Below are 20301 nucleotides of genomic sequence, written 5' to 3' on the forward strand. Positions count from 1 at the left end.
CAATATGGTTCACATTATCATAAATACTTGACTCATGGACAGAACAACATTTGCTGAGCTTACAACATAAACCACTACACACTTCAAAACTTATTTATAAATATTTTACACTTTCTCTGCCACCCCCTCCCCCTACTTTCTCGTGGTGCAAAATAATAACAAATAAATACACTTTCCTTGAATCGACTCCTGCCACATTCCTACATTACCACCTATGTGCTGTAGTCAGTGTATAGAGGGGGGGGGGGTATGGGGAGATGGGAAGGTTCTTTGGTGGCCCATACCCAAGCCACATTCTGACCACAACCATCTTAAATTAATAGGCCTAACTGAAACAGAGAACTACATTATAAAGAAACCACCACCTGAGATGTACAAAAAGTTCTCTTCCAGCAGCCTGCCACCCAGTCCCCCCCCCCCCCTCATATCCCCTCCATCTCCGAACAGACAAGAGCACAGCAAAACACATACAACTACAGCAACGGGGCCACTCACAAGTTCATTCTTACTAGCCCCTGCTTGCACCAATACCACCTGTCCAAATCAGAAGTGTTCAACCTGTCTTTTTACAAACCACAGTAATACCGCAAAGGTCAAATAGAAAACCACATCCCAATATCATGATCACAAGAAACGGCTATTTTACACATGGAATATCTGACCATCCTAGAGCTCACAACTGTGACAAAGTAGAGTGGAATTATTTAACAGTACATGAAAAGAAAGGAACAAACTTCAAAATTTATGCAGAGCTTTTTAAGTGCTATAAATTTTATAGATAATACAACAGCAGGGTGTAAAACTGTGAAGAGATATAGGCAATGCATGTACCCATCACTGTTACAAATGGACCAGCAAGATCTTGATAAGGGATAGAGAAGCATGAGTCATATTACATGACAACTAAAGTGATCAATTCTATGGAACGCCAAAATGAACACAACAGATGATGCTAAAAATAAAACTCTATTTGAGTATTAAGTCAGTTTTATACGATGCACTGCTTATAAATGATAATGTACTGATTAAACCCGATATGCAGATGATATGCAAGGATAATAAGCATTCTACATGTTTTATCATAAAAAACGTACATGATAATAATTAGAAACTGTATGTCTATAATAAGAAATTACTCTATTATAATAAGAAAGTACACGGTAATAATCTAAACTGCTTACGATAAGAAGGCTTAGTCTGCATATGCTTATGAATATGTATGAGATTTTGGACTGGCTGCACCCAGTTGGGAAAATTATTTCTATTCTGTAGTGTCATGTCCTGCTTCAGAGCACTCGTATTGTCAGTAGTTGTCAGTACGAGCAGTATGAATATCATGTTTGTATCAGATCAAGGTGAGGAACAATTTGTACTGCAAATACCAGTGCTTTGAAAGCATGATATTGGCAGAACAGTTTAGAGAGGTATTAGCATTAGGAAATTGTCCCAACTGGCTGATTGGCTGTCAGCAAACTGTGTACCCATGGTGTTCTCTTCCCATCCTGGACCGGATAATTAGCACTTCTGTATCCTAAGTTGTGATTGGTTATACGAGTAAATGCGTCACACAGCCGAACAGCACTCTACAACAGTGAAAACATAACAATCAGCTAACTTAAATGTGAGTTGTGGGGTTCACCTTATGAATATTATGCATATGCATATACGTATTCATACGCATTTGCATACGCCAGTGTTTAATATCGTAAGCGGTTTTAATAGTATCGTTTATTCGATTATCATCATGTATTTTCTTATTAATATCTTGGACTTTATTATTATCATCGTGTAAAATCTTACTATAAATTGGGTAAACTTAGTACATTATGGCGTATTTGCTGTATATTATCATATAAATTTATAATATTTTCATACAATATCATATTATTATCACCAGTTGTGGTCCATTTTGGCGTTCTGTAAAATTCAACATAAGCTGGACTTGTCCTCCTCATACTTCCCGCATGAATCCCCAAGTACTTACAAAGTAGAGGAACAGGTACTGCAGTGAGGAGGGGAAGGAGGAAGGGGATTAGGTAAGGAAAAAAGGTGTTGTGTTAGCAAGTGGGCAGGAGATTAAGGTAGGGGGAGGATGTTATGAATGGGAGGATGTTATGAATGGGGCATGGTGATGGGAAGGAGGAAGGTGTGATGAAGGGAACAGGGAGGTGTTGAGATGGGAGGAGAGTGTTAGAAAGTAGGTAGGCCCTGAGGAAGGAGAGTGGAAGTTGTGTGTTTGGGATTGAATGAAGGATATTAGAAAGGAGAATGTTGGGGAGAGGAAGGAATACATTGGGAAGAGAAAGAATGGTGGGAAAAAGAGTGTTGTTGTGAAAGAGAAAATGTTTGGAAGGATGTTGGGAAGGGTGTGGGAGCAAAGGGAAAGATGGACATCCATTGTATAAAGCCTGTAAAGGTTGTCCTATTTATTCTCCAAATTTCAGTTTGCTAAGAACTGATCAAATTTTGTTACAGTTCATTACTGAACAGTTCATTACTGAATGAATGAAAGTTTGACCAGTTGTTTTTGGTGATCAGTTTTGGTGACCAGTTTTGATAACCATTATATTCTTATTGTTCTGTATCACGATATACAATGCACCACATTACTCAAACATCTGATGCAGTCGTTAGGATCGAAACCGAAGCATATGTAAAATTTTGAATCTTGATTTCATTGAACATCAAAGTTGACAATAAAGAGTCACTCCCCATATGCTGCTCTCCTTAGCACCCTTTCGAAGTGAGGTTCTGTTCCAGAAGTCTAAAATCACCTTGGTTACTAAGAATCACCTTGGTAACTGCAGTAAGTTGGCAATAATCTGTGAGTAGTAAGGTCCATAGACAGATCTGTTGTGCCTCACCAACTTAGAGAATAGAAGAGCAATCTCGAACATCTGACGTTGTAACGTCTTGAGGCTGGCAGGCAGAAGAGAGACTAGGTCTGTTCCAGGTGGGCATGAGATTGAAGTTAACAAGAATTCTTTTGCTCTGGAATCTGTAAATTTAAAGACAAAGTTGTAAATTTCATTGAAAATATAAAGCATACAGGAAATATTTTTCAGCAAACTTCTTATGACCATCCAAAACAGCTGGTCATAAATAAGACAGTTAGTTGTCAACTCCTTGAATTATGTTTATAATAAGGGATATGTTATGATATTGGGAGAAAATGGGAATGTTTTAATTTTGAAACTAGTCAAGGATCCCATCTCTATGGAAAATTAAATACCTTTTACTGAATATGGATTGTACAGTTAGTGCCTAGGCTATTGACTACAAGGTTAGATCTAATACTTAAAATCCTCATTGGCCCTAAACAAATGCTTTTTCTTGAAATCTGGTTCATCAGTAAAACTATTAGATCTCAAAGACTTTCTGTCAGAGTATAACATGCCAGGTTTTCTTCTTGATCAGCTGCTAGAAGGAATTTGACACAAGCTCAAATAAGAATTAACTTTATTCATAAAACTTCATCATACTTTTAGTTGTTACGAACCTGAGGCAATGTGTTAAGGTTTTTTTTTTTTTATAATAATGACATTACTAGTGTTTGTAATGCTGGCCAATAGACAGCAAAAATGTTTAATTTTTTTAAATTTATTTTTTATATTTAACATGTTGTGAGGCAAGGTTGACCTACTGGATCATACCTATCATTATGGATGTGAAAGTTCTGGGTTTCTAACTAGTAAAAGTACTTAATAGCACATTTTATTAAAGCTTTTTCAATTAATGAATAGAAAGTCAAGATTTCACAATATGCAAATAACGAAACAAAAATTCTTGATAGTTATTATGGTACTTACAAATCCTACGAGGGGACTCTTCATATATTCATATTTTTGACATGTAATCTTTCAATGTCAAACTTGTTTCCTCTATGGCTGTTTGCCCCACAAATCCTATACACATTTTGTTCCATAGTTTCACATCAATGTACCTCACATTTTATCCGGTACGGTTTGCCAAGAAGATGCTTACCTATCAGCTTACGGATTGCATGACCTTCGTCTCCGAGGGCGACGATTTGAGTTTTTAAACTCGATAGGAGTGACTCTTCCATCTTTGGCAGGTTGTGTTCGTTCAGACACGTTGTGACTTCAATGCAAACTTGCTCTGCGATGTTCACCATGACACTGTCAAAGTCCCTGTGGGTCAAAAAGGATAGACTAGTGAAGGAAATATCCAGGCTACAAATGGATAATTAATGGCGGTGTTTATATCCAAGGGATGTACTCATCGAGAACATAACAAAAGATACAAAGGCTAAAGATTACAATGACACACCATTGTAAAAGATATATCAGAGACAGATCAGAATGGATGGTCCAAGCCTTGGACCATCCATGTTGTAAAGGACAGGTTTTTTACGAAGTTCAAAAGGCAGTAAATGAAGTTGATAAACTTTATTTCTTTTCAACTTTCTTAACCATGGAATGCTAGAATAACATTTACACATAAAACGGAGAAAGGATAATCTCATTTTTTTTCCACATTTATCTCAAATTTCTTTCAAAAGAAATTATCGTCATTTGTTCAATCCTCAAAAAATATCGTCTTGAAAAAAAATTATCGCGATAATAATAATATTCGATATATTGCCCAGCCCTAGTCCAAGGTAACCAAACATGACGAATACAATAATAAGGATTTACTTGTTAAGAATAAACAATCATTATTATTTAGTGAAGGAGGCTGCATGAATTTCTTGTGATTGAGCTTGCCTATGATTATTGATTTTGATGTGATATAAAGTTAAAACTAAGAGCAAAGCTCAAGACTTAATTAAGGTGACCATATTTTCCTGACGGGAATCAGGGACATTTTTTTGCATGACTGTCATGGGGGAGGGGTTTTAGGAAAATTTTCTTTCCTTTTTTTGGAAAATTTTCAAGTGCCTAAGGTGCTTAGATGTAAAATGGTGATACTTAGAAGCACTTTTTAAATCAATTTTATTTTCAAAAATGTAGCTTCTTCTTAGATGAAATTCACTTACTTTACGTGGTTCTTTGAGAGCTTGTGAGCTGCTTGTGTCATAAATTCGTGATTAATTGGTCTTAGTGAACTTCTCTGAAGAGTGTATTTTCTTCAATACTTCATTGATGCTACTGAGCTTATTGTTGAATTCCACACAAGACATACTGAAATGGGTTCTGACTTTCCACTGTTTCCACTTAACACTGCCCCACCTGAAATACTGGTTAGTTCAGTTCTGTGACTGCACACATTACTAAATTTTGTTTTTACAATTATTTTACTAATAATGTGGGATATTTTCGAAATTCCTGAACATTTTGACGAATCAGGGACATTTTCGGGGACACTTGTTCATCGGGGGACAGCACACTGTAATCGGGGACTGTCCCCGAAAATCGGGATGTCTGGTCACCTTAGACTAAATAATTCTTGGGCTATTGAAAGCAGAAACTTTGTAGGCTGTTAGTCTAACATATAACTGATTGCTAGGGGATTTAACTTTGTTCTCACCTAATAATGCATGGGACCATACTGTAACATTACACCAACTTAACTGATGGCATGCCATGATATCCCTTTCCCCTCCCCTCCCCTCCCTTTGCTTCCAAACCCCTTCCCACCCTCTTCCCACTCCATAGAAGTGATTGAACATACCTTACATCTTCAATTATCACACTGATGATATATCATAATATCCCTTTCCCTTCCACTCTCCTCCCTTTACTTCCAAACCCCTTCAAACCCTCTTCCCCCCTCCATAGAGGTGATTGAACATACCTTACATCTCCAACTATCACACTGATGGCATACTTCTTAATATCCCTTCCCTCCCCTCCCCTCCCTTCACTTCCAAACCCCTTCACACCCTCTTCCCCCCTCCATAGAGGTGATTGAACATACCTTACATCTTCAACAATCACACTGATGGCATACCATAATATCCCTTCCCTCCCCTCCCTTCACTTCCAAACCCCTTCCCACCCTTCCCCTCCCCTACTATAGAGGTGATTGCACATACCTTACATCTCCAACTATCACACTGATGGCATACTTCTTAATATCCCTTCCCTCCCCTCCCCTCCCTTCCCTTCCAAACCCCTTCACACCCTCTTCCCCCCTCCATGGAGGTGATTGAACATACCTTACATCTTCAACAATCACACTGATGGCATACCATAATATCCCTTCCCTCCCCTCCCTTCACTTCCAAACCCCTCCCCCTCCCCCTTCTATAGAGGTGATTGAACATACCTTACATCTCCAACTATCACTGATGGCATACCATAATATTCCTTCCCCTCCCCTCCTCTCCCCTTCACTTCCCTCCTCTCCCCTTCACTTCCCTCCTCTCCCCTTCACACCCTCTTCCCCCCTCCATAGAGGTGATTGAACATACCTTACATCTTCAACAATCACACTGATGGCATACTTCTTAATATCCCTTCCCTCCCCTCCCTTCACTTCCAAACCCCTTCCCACCCTCTAGAGAGGTGATTGAACATACCTTACATCTCCAACTATCACACTGATGGCATACCATAATATTCCTTCCCCTCCCCCTCCTCTCCCCTTCACTTCCAAACCCCTCCCCCCCCCCTTCTAAAGAGGTGATTGACATACCTTACATCTCCAACTATCACACTGATGGCATACTTCACTTTGCTTGGGAATCCCTGAATCCCAGACACAGCTGGTCCTACATTGGTGTACGTCACTAACAGTACTGAGGCGATCAAACAGGCCTTCTTCAGATTATTCTGCATCTCTAGGAATCTGGATTGGTCAGTTAGCATTGTCTGGTGCAATAAAAAGAAGAAAAGATATAAATTAGGCTAAACATATTATAAATGACAATCACAGCATCAATTTTGTATGTGGTGCTATGGGGGAGGGGAGGGGAGGGGAAGGGTTGTTGATGGGGGTCTCAGCAGACTTATACAAAATAACCGATGCAATCACAAGGGCTTCGTATTTGATGCACAGTTTTGTCAACATATAAATCACACTGTAGCTGCTTAGAGAGCCATCTGCAACCGACTGATTAATCAGCTATTGAACAGTATGTGTTTCTAGTTTGAAACTCTTGTCCTGAAGAGCTGTTGAAACCTGGTCTTGTAAGACACTGACCACGGTGTTGTTACGAAAAAGGTCTGTAAACGACCCCAATACTCGGTAAATTGCATGAGTAGTGTTACATACACTCAGTTGTAAATAATACTCCATGAAACTCTGTATCGAGGGTTGGTCTCAAACAAACCAAGCGACTTACTCAGCAAGTTTGAATGCAGCCTGTATTTGAATGAAACTCATTCCTGTTGACCTATCCAAACCATAGTTTGTCACAAACTGACCGCTGAGTTGTTGGTCTGCAACGAACCAACCGACTTACTCAGCTAGTTTGTATTTGAATGAAAATCATTCCTGTTGACCTATTGAAACCAAGGTCTGTCACAAAAGTAACCACTGAGCTACTGAGAGTAGTCTGCAACAATGTCTTCAACCATAACTCAGAAAGGAAATATAGCCCGAATATAGCCCGAAAGTAGCAATCGTGGTAAAATGAACTACCCTAGAACAATACATAACATCTGAAGATATAAAACATAATTCGACAGAGTCCAACAATAGACAAGTCTGCAGAAAAGGAGTAAAAAGCAAAACCAAAGAAAACCAAAAAAAAAAAACCAAAGGATGCCAATGTAAAATTAACAATAGAGAATTATTTACCTCTGGAAACTGATGTAGCCTGTTGAAATCCCAGTCTATGAGACTAACAAATGCCTGATTTATTAGACATATCGGAGACACACTGTAACCGTCAGCTTTTACTCCTGGTGTTTCTGCCTCGCCTCTGTTGTCACTTTCATCTTTGGCCTCGGGTTGTTTCAAGGTATCGGCATCCTCCTTACTGGTGGAAGGTGCTGCTTCATTACTTGACGAGGCAGTCGTTGCTGAGCTGGCAGACACCACTTTGGCTGAAAGAACGTCTTTGGCTTCCAGTAGCCATCTCCTTGTATAGTTTAAGCCATCTGCATAGAGAAATGTTGTCATGAATTGCACCCATATTAAAGCAGCAGGCTGTGTGTTTTATTTCTTAGTCAACTATAGTCAACTTCCCTATTTTTATCATATCCACCCAACACTGAATAGTTACTATTCTGTGTTTTTTTTTCTCTCTCAACCCGACCGGATGCAAATATTATAAATTACCCTAATAGTTGATTATGACTTTAAGCATACCAGAGATATATTCACTTTTGAACCTATAAATAGTAAAACTTAATTCATATCTCCTGGTGAAATTTACATTCAGTTCTTACATCTCTTTATTAAAAATACTGACAGATAAAGCCACATCCGAACCAAAAGTAAAGTTAAAAGCAAAGTGGGTTGTCGGTTATTTCCTCAAGGAAGATCTTTATAACACATTTCTTTTTATTTATTAATGTAATCATGCTGGAGGAAGCCATGTTTATACCTTGCTGGGTCTTGAGTAACTCTTCAAACTTGTTTCGTTCATATTCCACAGATTGCTGCTTCATATGAGGTTTCAAGCTCTCCAACGCAAAGTTTGCCATGTCCAGCTTCATTAAATCTAGGACACGAAAGATTTCCCTTCAATGGGGGGGAAAAGGGATATATTATTAACGGGGGGAGCTGATAGAATTTTACCGACGAGACATAAAACAACAAATTGTATAATTCTTTCTGATGCTAAACACTGACAGGCCAGAGGCGATGTGGCATATAACAAGAAGCAGGGTTGGGGTTCATTTAGATTTTGTTTCAAATATGCACCAGTCAGCTAAACTCAAAACATTCCATTCCCTCCACCCCTCTCCCTCCTTCCCCCCCCTACTCTCCAATCCCTGCTATACTTACCCATCTACCCTCATATCTTCATCTCTTTGTTGAACCTTTCCAAATTACAAAAATTGACAGCTTAAACTGGTGAAATGTATTACATGAATTCGATGATGGCACAACTGTTGCGTGTACTTGGTCCACAGATCAAAGTGGAATTTAATAATGCAAATTCTAATATAATCACCCAGTTGGGACAAGGTATTCTTTACTGTTATTTCATGTCCCGCTTTCAAAGCACTCTTACTGACAGTTTGAGCAGTGTGAATATCATGCTTCTATCAGATAAAGGTTATCAAACTGTTCATACTGTTTGTACGGATGCTTTGAAGCATGACCTGAGAGGACAGTATATAGTGGTATTAGCATTAGAACATTGTCCCAACCTAGCTGAGAAAAATATACACTGAAATTTAAAATCAAATGTTGTGTTGATAGTCAAGCGAGATATTGAAATGAAAACCTTCCTTCACTTCTACTCTATTAATATACAACCAAAAAAGAAGCAATATTTGATGGAGGTGGGGGCAGGGGTGGGAAAAGGGTGGTGGTGGGAGAGGGAGGAGGGTGGGCAAGGAGGTACAAGGAGTTCATTAGTAGTTTCCAAGTCTCTGTACAAACAGATTAAATGATTCACTACTAAGGCATGAAAAGAAAAGACTTGGTAAAATGTTCACCTGTAAAGTGGCACCAACCCCTCTATGGATCGCAATTTTTCAATTTCATCATCTCGTACAGGAGCGCAGAGCTTGGCCATCGTAGAAATGATGACTTCTGAGTATTTGGAGACATCGAGGGCGCTGTGCTCAGCCTGCTGCTGAATGAATTCCACGTCTATCATGCCATTAATTTGATTTCTAAGCCTCTCTTGGTGGGGCAGAGTCAAAGACATTAACATCTAAGATGAAAGAAATGGAAAAATTATTTAGTTTTGTGATATTGTATATTGTCACCGACATACTTTATACCATCAAAATAATACTGGAAAGACATTTAATTGTCAGATCTAGAATATATAGAATATCAAACAAAATCATAGCTTTTGCTTTATTTATGGAGAAACCCGAGACTACCTTATTTATTATTGTTATTATTTTTTATTATCTATTGGTAGCAATCACCTATAAATTAAAAGCGAGAAATAAGAAACATTTAAATCAATAAACCTTAAATGAGATGAACTGATTTGACAAGCTGCAGCAAAACGTTGTTGGCATTCATTAAAAAAGTGTCTTTCAATGACAGAACATATTTTCTGAGTTTATCTGCCAAACACCTTATAAGGTGAAAAATGACTTTGCCCTTATTCAGTATTTACATAACACTTTTCCGATCACAACATTCTTACGTATATTTTAGCAACTGGCATTAGAACATTTATCTTTATTGTCAAGAGTCACCCAAATATATCATCTTGCAATTACAAATCAACAACAAGAATATAAAACAAATTACTAGAGTTTCCAGATACATTATTACGATGAAACGCAAGACCACAGGCCTATTATAAGATCTGTTACCTTCAATAACTAACAATATATCATTCAATAACAGCTCCCTTCATGTACAGCAGGAGTAAGACATTGATACAGTCTTTTTCACATAGTTGAGTGTGATGTTACATACAGGAGTGTGGCGATGACACTTTATTAACCCGTATAAGGACTGTAGATACAAGCAAAAGAGAAAAGACATTTGACAGCTAACACACACGTTTGGCTTGCAACACAACCAAATATAAAAATATGTTACTTTTTGCACAAATTTATCGGCTGACCTCTTTTACTTCCTTGAGCAAGCTGATGGCGTTATGGTAGATCGGGGGATCCGATTCCAGCTGCTCGGAGAGTATATCCCAGAATGCTTTGTGCATCATTTCGTGTACCATCTTTTGCAAACTGGAAGGGAAGAAATTGGGCAGTTATGTTACAATATTGTTAAATATGCATTGTTATATTTTGGGATCAAAATAAGCAAATCAAGTGAACGTAGACTTTTACATAAAATTTAAGTACGATGACAAATATATATATATATATATATATTTATTTATATATTTATTTATTGCAAATCTATGATATTACGGTTTTCCAATGAAGAGCTTTGCTATTTCATACATCTTGTGTTCTCTCGAATAAGAATAAAGAATGAATGAACCAAGAAGAAACAACTGCACAGAGAGGTGCTTGACACACTGTCACTACACCCAACAAGCAGCAGGAACTGAATCAGCATCGAACAGCACTTACGAATTCTCTGGCAGTTTTGTGGGGGTAAGTTTGAAGTTCTCGTCGGTTGCAAGTTCATGGGCAAGAGACAGCTTTTCGATATGATCAGCGGCTGCTAGGAGCTCTTCAAAAGTAGCATGTTTATGTGGTGATGCTGTAAGGAATGTAAGAAATAACACTAATTAATTATCAAAAGATGCAAAATTAAAACTTCAAGGATTGAATTTTGAGCCAATGAAAGGTACAATAACGATAGTGTCGTTATTATGTTAAATGTATTTATCTGTGTGTGAAACTAATATTACTGTGACATTATTGTGTCTAGCAGCACTTGGATTACGTGACAATTTGTTTGCCAGTATAGGTTCTGCACTCAAGAGGCTCACAACTATGTACTACGTAGCCTATGATAAAGTCATCAGTATGTTAATAGAATGTAGATTAATCTTTGACCTCTCTTAAAATAGTAAACAAATCCCCCTGCCCCCTCACATCCCTGCTCTTCTTCATGGGCCCACCTTAACAACACCCCATGTTTCATCTCCGATACTTTTGCTGGCAACACGATAAATATTGAGTACCTTTACTAAAACATTCATAATTACTGTTACCTTAGGGTAAATTAGTGTTTCATATGCTTAGGAGTCGAAGCCCAAAAGGAAAATACCATCCGCTTGAAAATTATTGTGTAACCGCAATTCACATCCTATGAAAGGAAATTTAACTGTCTTTTAAACAACAAACCTATAGGACTGTACGAAAACCTTGGACTCGGTTTGGGTGAAGTTTGACGAAGTCTCTTTCTAGCTGCTTCCTCTTCTGTGTCCAGTCCTTGACTTGATCTTTCCCTGTTCTTTTCTTCCTCACCTTCCTTGCTTTCTTTAGATTCTTCCGGAAGAGACGAAGCATCTTTCCCAGGTATCTTATCAGCCATTTTTCAAACTGCACTGCGTAATGAAAAGCAGGATGATGGAATATGTGTATAACCGTTGCTTTTTTGCAATACATTTAATACAAGTACAAACCGGCTAAAGTGATTCATAAAGTTTGTCTGTCAGATGTTAAGTATCACACATGTACCTTGATTTATAACAATCTGAAAAACAAACATTTAACAATTGAAAACCAGAAAGCCAGTTGGCTTAGTGAATGCCCCATTTTGCAGAAGAACAATAAAAACTGCCAAACTGTAAACAAGATTTTAAATGTGTTGACCATTACTGACTTCAAGTGATCAGCAAGGTACTTGCACAAATGCTAGCTTACCTTTCAAGTACAAAGTTCATCCAAGCTTTATCGGCAGTTCCCATGCTAACAAGGTTATCAATTTTTACTTCTGTTGACTTAAATAACCTTTGACCTCTTTGATTCTTGTATGCATCAAGAGGAATCTACATAACAAGTATGAACTGTGCACATTCAAACTGCAATTTTTAAGATATCATATTTACGCTGTTTTAGACATTAACTGCTGTTGATCTCAGATGACCTTTGACCTCTCCTAACTACAATAGGGTTGTTGTACTCACAAAACAATCAACACATTAAGTATGAAGTTCAACCAAGATATACTATTTTACGCATGCCACCACCATCACATAGATTCCTTTGGCATTTGGCAACGAATCAATAAAAGTTAATGTTACAGTAAAAATTTAAAATAAAAAGAAATAAGAAGTTTCAAGTTTATGCTGAGATCAAGCTATGATATAGCTGCAATATTACCTCTAGAAACAGCCCAACATAAGGGCAGGAAGGGTCTGGAAGAACAAGTTTACTCAGAGTGCCAAGGTTTCTGATTAATGATGTCTTGATTGCAATTGATTGGGTCAAACAGTATGATATAAAATGTTTAAGTTATATACTTCTTTAAAGTGGGCTGGGAGAATATATAGAATAGTCACAGTGACAAGACAGTACCAAAATTAACAAACTTATTTATCAAAGCCAGTCTAATGATATTAGGGAGACAGCCTGATTACTAAATGTATTACTAAATAAATTTTTGTAAGAACGACACATATAATGCAGAACATTGGAATCTGGAGTCGGAGTCACGGTGGTGAATGTTCCTTATTTTCCTTTATTGATGTAGACGGAGATATTGCGGGAAGGATAGGATGTATTACTTCATAAATAAGTTTGAGATTGACACATATTATTGCAGAAGCTTGACACCTTGACAAATAGATTGTTTTTTTCTATTGGAGTAACATTGGAGAAGTTAAACAACTTTACTGCAACCAAAAGCAAGACCTTCTAAAAGGTGAGGTTTCCTATAATTGCACCCAAAAGGGGTTCATATTTTTAACTTTGAACATCACCACTGATGCTGTTATTTGGATGTTAAAGCAATCCCAGAAAAGAATGGCAGTCTTTTCCCAAGACTGACAGGGCGTTGTGCTTTTAAAATTTTAGTCTAGGCATATCGGTTAGTGTTATGAAACTTGTGAGAAGTTTGAAAAGTTCCAACTTGTTTTTAAATTAAGATTGAACACACACACAAAAATATTTAGAGGATGATGGTTCATGATGTGTGTTACTTATTGCACTAATTTAAATGCTGTTGCCTCCATAAATACGTTACAACTTCCCAGACGCCATTACGTACTGCAACTGAGGCCTAGATCAACATTCGCGTAACTAATACCAATGGGCCTACAGTAGTAATAACTTCATAATCACGGTGTACCTGTTAGTTGCTACTTGAAAATACAGATATATCAATATATAGGCCTGTAAAATGGTTGATCGTCGACATTTCGCATTTACCTTTTGCTGTAGCAAACCAACACTTTCAGAGGTGCCTTTTGAGCAGCAGGGAAAACTCTGGTTTCCGTGACACCAAAGGACACAACTTCGTACTGAGATTTGTAAACTGTAATTTCTAAACAGTATACTGGAAGATAATGTAACTTGCGTATACAGGTACCGCTTGACAAAGCGTCCCCTTGCGCTTTGTCTAGACCGGAAGAATGCTTCCGGAACCGAGAAGAGACGACAGCGTCGGACAAAAGGTCTAGGCCTAGAAGACAATATCGATATAATATGTTGGATAATGTTGATAAGCATTATAAAGAATTACGATACCGCTGGCTAAACTAAACATTATCTAGGCGGGCGCCTCAAAATAATAATAGTAATAGAAGATAAAGTAGGTAAACAAACTAGAAGTATTTTGATGAACATAATGAACAAATATACATTTGGTTGATTATCGGGCCGTACCATTTTCCAGTGATTTGCTCAAACATAACTGCATGCTACAATTGTACAGGCAGTTCAAAGGTAAATTCATTTCTGAATGTAACAGAGGAATGCCTGGTGAGAATTTTCTTACATTTCCTACGTATATTGTCTTCATAAAATATTCGTTTGAAGTGAATACGTTTCATTGCGCCAAACGTGAATTTGAAGCAAGCAAATTTGGTTCCATAGATGTAGCCTACTGAATATAAGGACACACATTTTGCCGGTTTTCTTTGTTTTAAACTTTTGTTTCAAACGGGAGTTGTAAGCTGCCAACAATGAACATGATACATTCACTCTTACGTAAAATAACCTGGATTCACATTATGAAAAAAAAACACTCTGTGTATTTGCACATATATTTTTAAAACTGAACTTCTAATCTTAATATTAAATTTATTTCAAATCAAAGCTTTCATCATTCTTTTTCTCTCTCTCTTTTTAAAATCTCGCCTTCCTATCTAAAAGGTCTTTTTCCTTCTGGACTTTCGAATTTTACGTCGAATTAAATTGAATTTCTCAAAATGTCCACTATTTAAACACAAAATTTACTTTTCATTTAAATTTCTCCGAGCCGTATAAAAATATTGGAAGCTTTGTTCATAAGAAGTCGAAATTATCATACAAAAAGTTGAAATTGTGAGGAACTGAGGTCGATATAAAATGTCAACCTTACATTTTAACACCGAAAAAATAAGAGGAAGTATAAGTACAAACAGCCAAACTTATGTGTAAGTAGTGGAAATTTTGATTAGATAAAAAGAAGTTAGAAAATTCAAGAACGTGGTAGAACTTTTTTCGATTTAAAAGTTGAAGTTTGGCGTTTGTATATCGATCTTAAATTTTCTCAAAATGCAAAAAACAAAGCGTATACATACCAGAGCCGTGTAATTTCTCCTTCTGACATGTATTTGTGAGCTCCCAAATCGCTACAAAGCTGGTTCCTGGGGGACCTGCGCACTCTCATGCAGGCAATAACAGTGTAGCCTACTGCAAATTGCCGCTCAGTTTGTTGGTTTCGAAATGTTGCTCAACTATTGTCACTGTGCAGTCGGTCGCAAAAGAGTCTCGAAATCTTGAAATTGGTGAATGTGCGACCCTGGTTATATGAAGTACAGTTTTATCAATATTTTTAATTTAAATTTAAAATTGCTTAAATTGAAACTTTCCTCGTGAAATCTTCCAGTGATGTGCAATTTACACAGGTGCGGCCGTTTGCGCTTCATATATGTGTGTGCCAAAAATTGTTTGCCCTCCCAATTGTAGGGCGTATGAGGCGGGGGCTGGGGGGGGGGGCTGCAGCCCCCAACCAAATATATTTGAAAAATTCGGGCAATATGCTAGAATTTTTCGGGCACCTACTGAAAGAAATCTTATTTGCAATGTGTTTTGCAATGGTTAAACTTATTATTATTATCATTTTTACTGTACCGACTTCCCCAATAAATCTTACCAATATGGAAGGGTAATAACACGACAATTACGATTGCATGTTATTGCCATGCGATATTATAACCGATTCATGCCTATATGATATGCACATTAACATGTTGAACGCGCGAAAAATGTTGATTATATTTTCCGGCAAGTCATTACAGCCCCCCCCCCAATCAAATTGGTCTCCTACGCCTATGTACTACCCCCCCCCCCCCTCCCGCTCCCACCCTCACACACACTTTGGGATTTCTGGTGTCGCCACTGGGTGGAGGCAGCTGTATGAAGAAAAAAATATATAATTTTATTGCCTGGCACGTGTTTTTACAATCGTTAATGCAATCGTTTATATTTAACTACCGAGTATCCCATGTAACCACTTTTTTGTGGTGAAAGGAAGCTTTTCTCTCATAAAATCTTATATTAGATTAAACCCCTTTCAATATCATTTTCCAGACGGATTCTCCTATTTATTGAAAGGGGTTTTATTGCAATAAACATGTTTCGTCGTTCTCAATTGATTTTGTGGGACGACACTTCACAGTTGAATAGGTCATGGAAGTAACTGTTTTGTCGGTCTTATATTATACTGAAAACTACTTTCTTACAGTAAAGTATCATGAAAAACCCATCCGGGTAATTGTTTTTTGATCCTTCATTTGACCCTTTATTTCTAGTTTGATATTTTTAAATTAACAAGATAGACTGAAGTCATTTTGGAAAATCATTTTCTATCTCATAGGACTATATCAAAGACTATTTGAATATATATTCCCCTTTAGATAATGCACGGATCCAGTCTCATAGTTACCGAACGCTACTGCATGAGTGGAATTTGGCAACTTTAAGAATTTACGTGGTTCCTATTTTGTCTCAAACTTGAAGTTGTACGAAAGAAAATGGATAACACTTTACAACTTGTTTGACTCGCATGTATTTATCACTCTTGTGGACGGTAAACTCATCAAAATTAATTGATAGATGTAGCCTAGGCCTGCGGAGATTTACATTGGCTAGCCATAAACAATGTAAACAGGCTATAGTATACAGCCTAGGCCTAGGCCTGACAGACTAGGTGTAGACACCCACCCACCGTACCTAGGCCTAGAGATCAGAATAGATCTGTACAATCAATGGTAAACAGTAACTTAGGATAATGAATAACTTAAATAAATGTGATAGTTAAGGCTTCATAATTGACGGACCTTCGTCATTGATGCACCTTCAACGATACAGCAGGCAACCTAAAATTTTGCAGTCAAGCAGAGTTACATTTTTGATGAGTTTTATTCCATTTCAGGTTTATGCTGATCAAATTGTGTTTTTATTTAAGCTTTAATCACCCTCACCCCAGTTTTGCAGATTTTGTTGGCATTTGGAAATCTTACTCTCTAAAAATAACCAAAATGACCTCACTATGATACCACTACTCTCTGGGACCTGACCTGTCTGAGCTTGGAAAGTTAGAGGCTCAGAGTCAGCGCATAGCAAACAGCATCCAAAGTCAATGGATGTATACTTAGGATTACGTCTACAGTTACTAATTGGCTTATTAACGTATATGTCAATTTAGGGTATGGAAGAACTTGACACCACAGACGTTTTGTGGTCAAATTCTGCTCAATTGTACGTTGCACAGGCACAGAACAATAAATATTTTGAGAGTATTACATTTTCTCAGGAACTACACATGAAAATGCCTACAGTTGATAGATTTGGATTTTTCGTTGATAGACATCTTTAATCAAATCCTTAGGCTTAAGTGCGTCAATTATGAGCCCACCATGCTACTATAGTAGTAATATTGTAATACTTACTAAGCTGGCCTAGGCCTAGATATATTGTACCAGTCAGCTACATGACAAACTTAGGTTAGCAGTTTAAAACAATTTCAAGAAAATCCCATGAAATCACAACTATTGATGTCATATTTGCAAAAGACGGTTGAAATGATTTTTCTCCAATTTTTTGCAATGACCTTGAGATCTCGGCATCATACACAGTAGATTTAAAGGTTTAGGCCTAGGCCTACTAAAGTAAGTGCTTTCCCGTAACGACAAAACTTCATTGTGATCTAAGTATCTGGGAAAAAATAAACTTTTTCCTGGCATTTTCATTTTGAGGATCTTAAGTTCGATGGTGAACTTATGATGGTGGCGACTTAACAACAGTTTGTCAGACTAGGCCTATGCAATGTTTCTTGTTTTCCCCAGGACCTAACGATGGGAAGTTATCCATACTGGAGTGTTTGGACTTAAAATCTTTATAAATTTTAAATCCCTCCTGTTATGTTGGAATATAATCAAATCATAAATGAAATCACGTAGGATAGCTATAGCCCTAGTTGAAAGGTAACTCAAAACCAATAAAAACAAAAAGCATCGGAGAGATCATCATTATCGCTGTCCTTTCAATTAAAGACACATTTCTGCCCTTATCATCACAAAGTTTGGTTTATCATCTTACCCAAGGCTATCTGCCATTTCCACAATCTACACTATTGCAAGCCCTAACAATAATGCATACTTTAGGCTAGGCCTAGGTTCTATCTGAATTATTTCTCGTAGTCGGAGGTTATATCTGAGTTCCTTCATTTATTTGTACTGTGAATGAAACTTGGCAATGGAAAGGCTAAATTTGGGTTTTATGATTTTTATTGATAGTTGTTTTGTACCATTTACAATACATGTATTAATTCTTTCCTTTTCTCCAGAAGCAGGTTCTAATTTTGATGATTTATCCTGAATCATAACCCAGAGTGATTCTAAATAATGATTTAACGGACAGTCAAAGATGACTGTTCTCAGTCCCCTTGCCAGGGGCAAGGGATCTTGGGAAGGGGACTTGGAAAGCACACCATCAAAGGTGACTTTTTTTTCTTCTTTTTTCCTTCTTTATTAAATACTTTGAGCTAGTTCCTTTGACATCAAGTGCTCAGTATTTGCATTTGAACAGCCAATTCCACCAAATAAATAGAGTATAAATATTCAAAATAAGATTTAATTCATCAAACTGTAACAACCTCAAGGCTTTGGCTGTCGACATTTGCTAATTAACGATTCCATTCATTTCTCTTACACCCTGTCTCCCACATCAATCCAACAGTTGTGTTGTATTTATAAGTGTTATACTCAACTGAATGCAAACTGTACAAAGGAATACTGAAATCAAATGCCAACAAATTGACTTGACTGCTTGAACTGAAACAATGTATTATCCTATTAGATCTCTGGACCTTAATTCAGTGAAATATATGGGAGAATTGAAATAATGAGAATTTTCTTAGAAGATTGCTCTGTTGTGAAATACTTTCAGATAGGGCCATTTGCCCTGAGCTACTTAGAGAAAGAAGTTAAAAGTTTCTGCTTAGATTTGTAGATTAAGGAAACCTCATGATGGAAATGTTTTAAAGTAGCAAAATTAGTAATGGTCAATTTTTGAGAAATTTTTGGTGATTTGGCAGATAATTGTCCTGATAGCTTCAAGCTAGTATTTTGTCAGCAGTTACAAATCTATTCCCAATCAACTCTTTTAAGTATAGTTTGTAGCAATGTAACAAAGAGGTTAATTCTTTTCCAAAGAGAACAGACCCAATGCGCTGTTCTCATTTAAATAACGTTTCGTCACACCTTTCAGGATCTATATATAGCTCTTTTGTAACTGTTGCTGATGGCTGCTTCTTTGCATAGCCTAGGCTATGCCTGCTTGTGTACTATAAATACTGGCACAAATACCAGTTTCTGACATTGTATAAATTAAGACTTTTCTTCTCTGCCCACTGAATGAAGATATTGCAATTTAGTTAAATTGAATAGTTTCCATTACTTTAATTATCATCTTCTATATATTTTCTCTTCATTTATTTCTTCAGTTTTGTTTGTTTTGTTTTTTCATTTTACAGAGAGTTTTCAAACCTGTGCTAAAACATTACCTAGATGAAGAAAAGGACTTTCTAGATAAATCGGTCGCAAACCCAATCAGGGTCAAATCGAGGCTCGGTCACATCAACAGCATAGTACAGGAGGTGTCGAAAATTAAGACCAAGACCTCCCAGGATGTACCTCCTGCCACCTTCGCCAAGTACCTACATTCGAAAGCTCCTAGCACGGAGCTCTCGAGACCGAAGACGTCAAAGTCTCAACGCAGGTACCCTAGTAAACCTTCCCAAATCCTTTACAACCCAACAAGGCACATAAGAGTCAAAAGTGCCCCTATGAGATGCCACGCTGACCTCGACGGGCAGCTGAATTTACCTAAGACTTACTTGACCCGGAAAGGGGCGTTGATGCTCTTCGCCAGTCCAGAGAACCTTGCCTTCTCCCACGAGAACGATGAAAGATGTTATTTCTACGATCCAGATGATGTAGACACTGCCCAACTTGCCCTCCAAGAGATGCAGACTCTGGATAATTTGACCACGTCGGTTTTACAGTATGGAAACCAGCAGCAACAGCAGGTGAGAGAGTTAATTGTGTACAAGTCTGAGTGTTAACACTGAAGAATCTGAAGATTGTTAAATCTAGGACTTTTATGGTATATTGAGTAA

The 20301-nt window shown here is 37.5% G+C and overlaps 2 protein-coding genes across 4 annotated transcripts in view; one reads left to right on the top strand and one right to left on the bottom strand.

The window, feature by feature from the left end:
• Positions 1 to 237: 237 nt before the first annotated feature.
• Positions 238 to 13992, bottom strand: LOC139966727 (T-complex protein 11-like protein 1). 2 transcript variants are annotated; one of them, XM_071970051.1, is made up of 10 exons: positions 13845 to 13992; positions 11817 to 12014; positions 11094 to 11226; positions 10622 to 10742; positions 9522 to 9742; positions 8459 to 8595; positions 7708 to 8009; positions 6601 to 6776; positions 3985 to 4151; positions 238 to 2998 (listed from the first exon to the last, which is right to left on the bottom strand). In XM_071970051.1, exons 2-10 carry the CDS (start codon positions 12004 to 12006, stop codon positions 2790 to 2792), a joined length of 1656 nt encoding a protein of 551 aa, XP_071826152.1. In that variant the 5' UTR covers positions 12007 to 12014; positions 13845 to 13992; the 3' UTR covers positions 238 to 2789. The 2 variants fall into 2 exon arrangements, with proteins under 2 accessions (XP_071826152.1, XP_071826144.1); XM_071970043.1 differs by having other exon boundaries at positions 11817 to 12019; positions 13845 to 13989.
• A 2339-nt stretch (positions 13993 to 16331) lies between these two features.
• The window catches only part of LOC139966740 (uncharacterized), a 72416-nt gene continuing 68446 nt past the window's right edge, over positions 16332 to 20301 (top strand). The window contains exons 1-3 of one of the 2 annotated variants that reach the window (XM_071970072.1): positions 16332 to 16710; positions 18469 to 18620; positions 19657 to 20211. In XM_071970072.1, the coding sequence (XP_071826173.1) occupies positions 18549 to 18620; positions 19657 to 20211 (627 nt within the window). In that variant the 5' untranslated portion in view covers positions 16332 to 16710; positions 18469 to 18548. The remainder of the gene's footprint in view (positions 16711 to 18468; positions 18621 to 19656; positions 20212 to 20301) is intronic. The other variant, XM_071970064.1, reaches the window with a different exon arrangement.

Source organism: Apostichopus japonicus, chromosome 1 (assembly GCF_037975245.1).
Source record: "Apostichopus japonicus isolate 1M-3 chromosome 1, ASM3797524v1, whole genome shotgun sequence".
NCBI classification, from domain to species: domain Eukaryota; kingdom Metazoa; phylum Echinodermata; class Holothuroidea; order Aspidochirotida; family Stichopodidae; genus Apostichopus; species Apostichopus japonicus.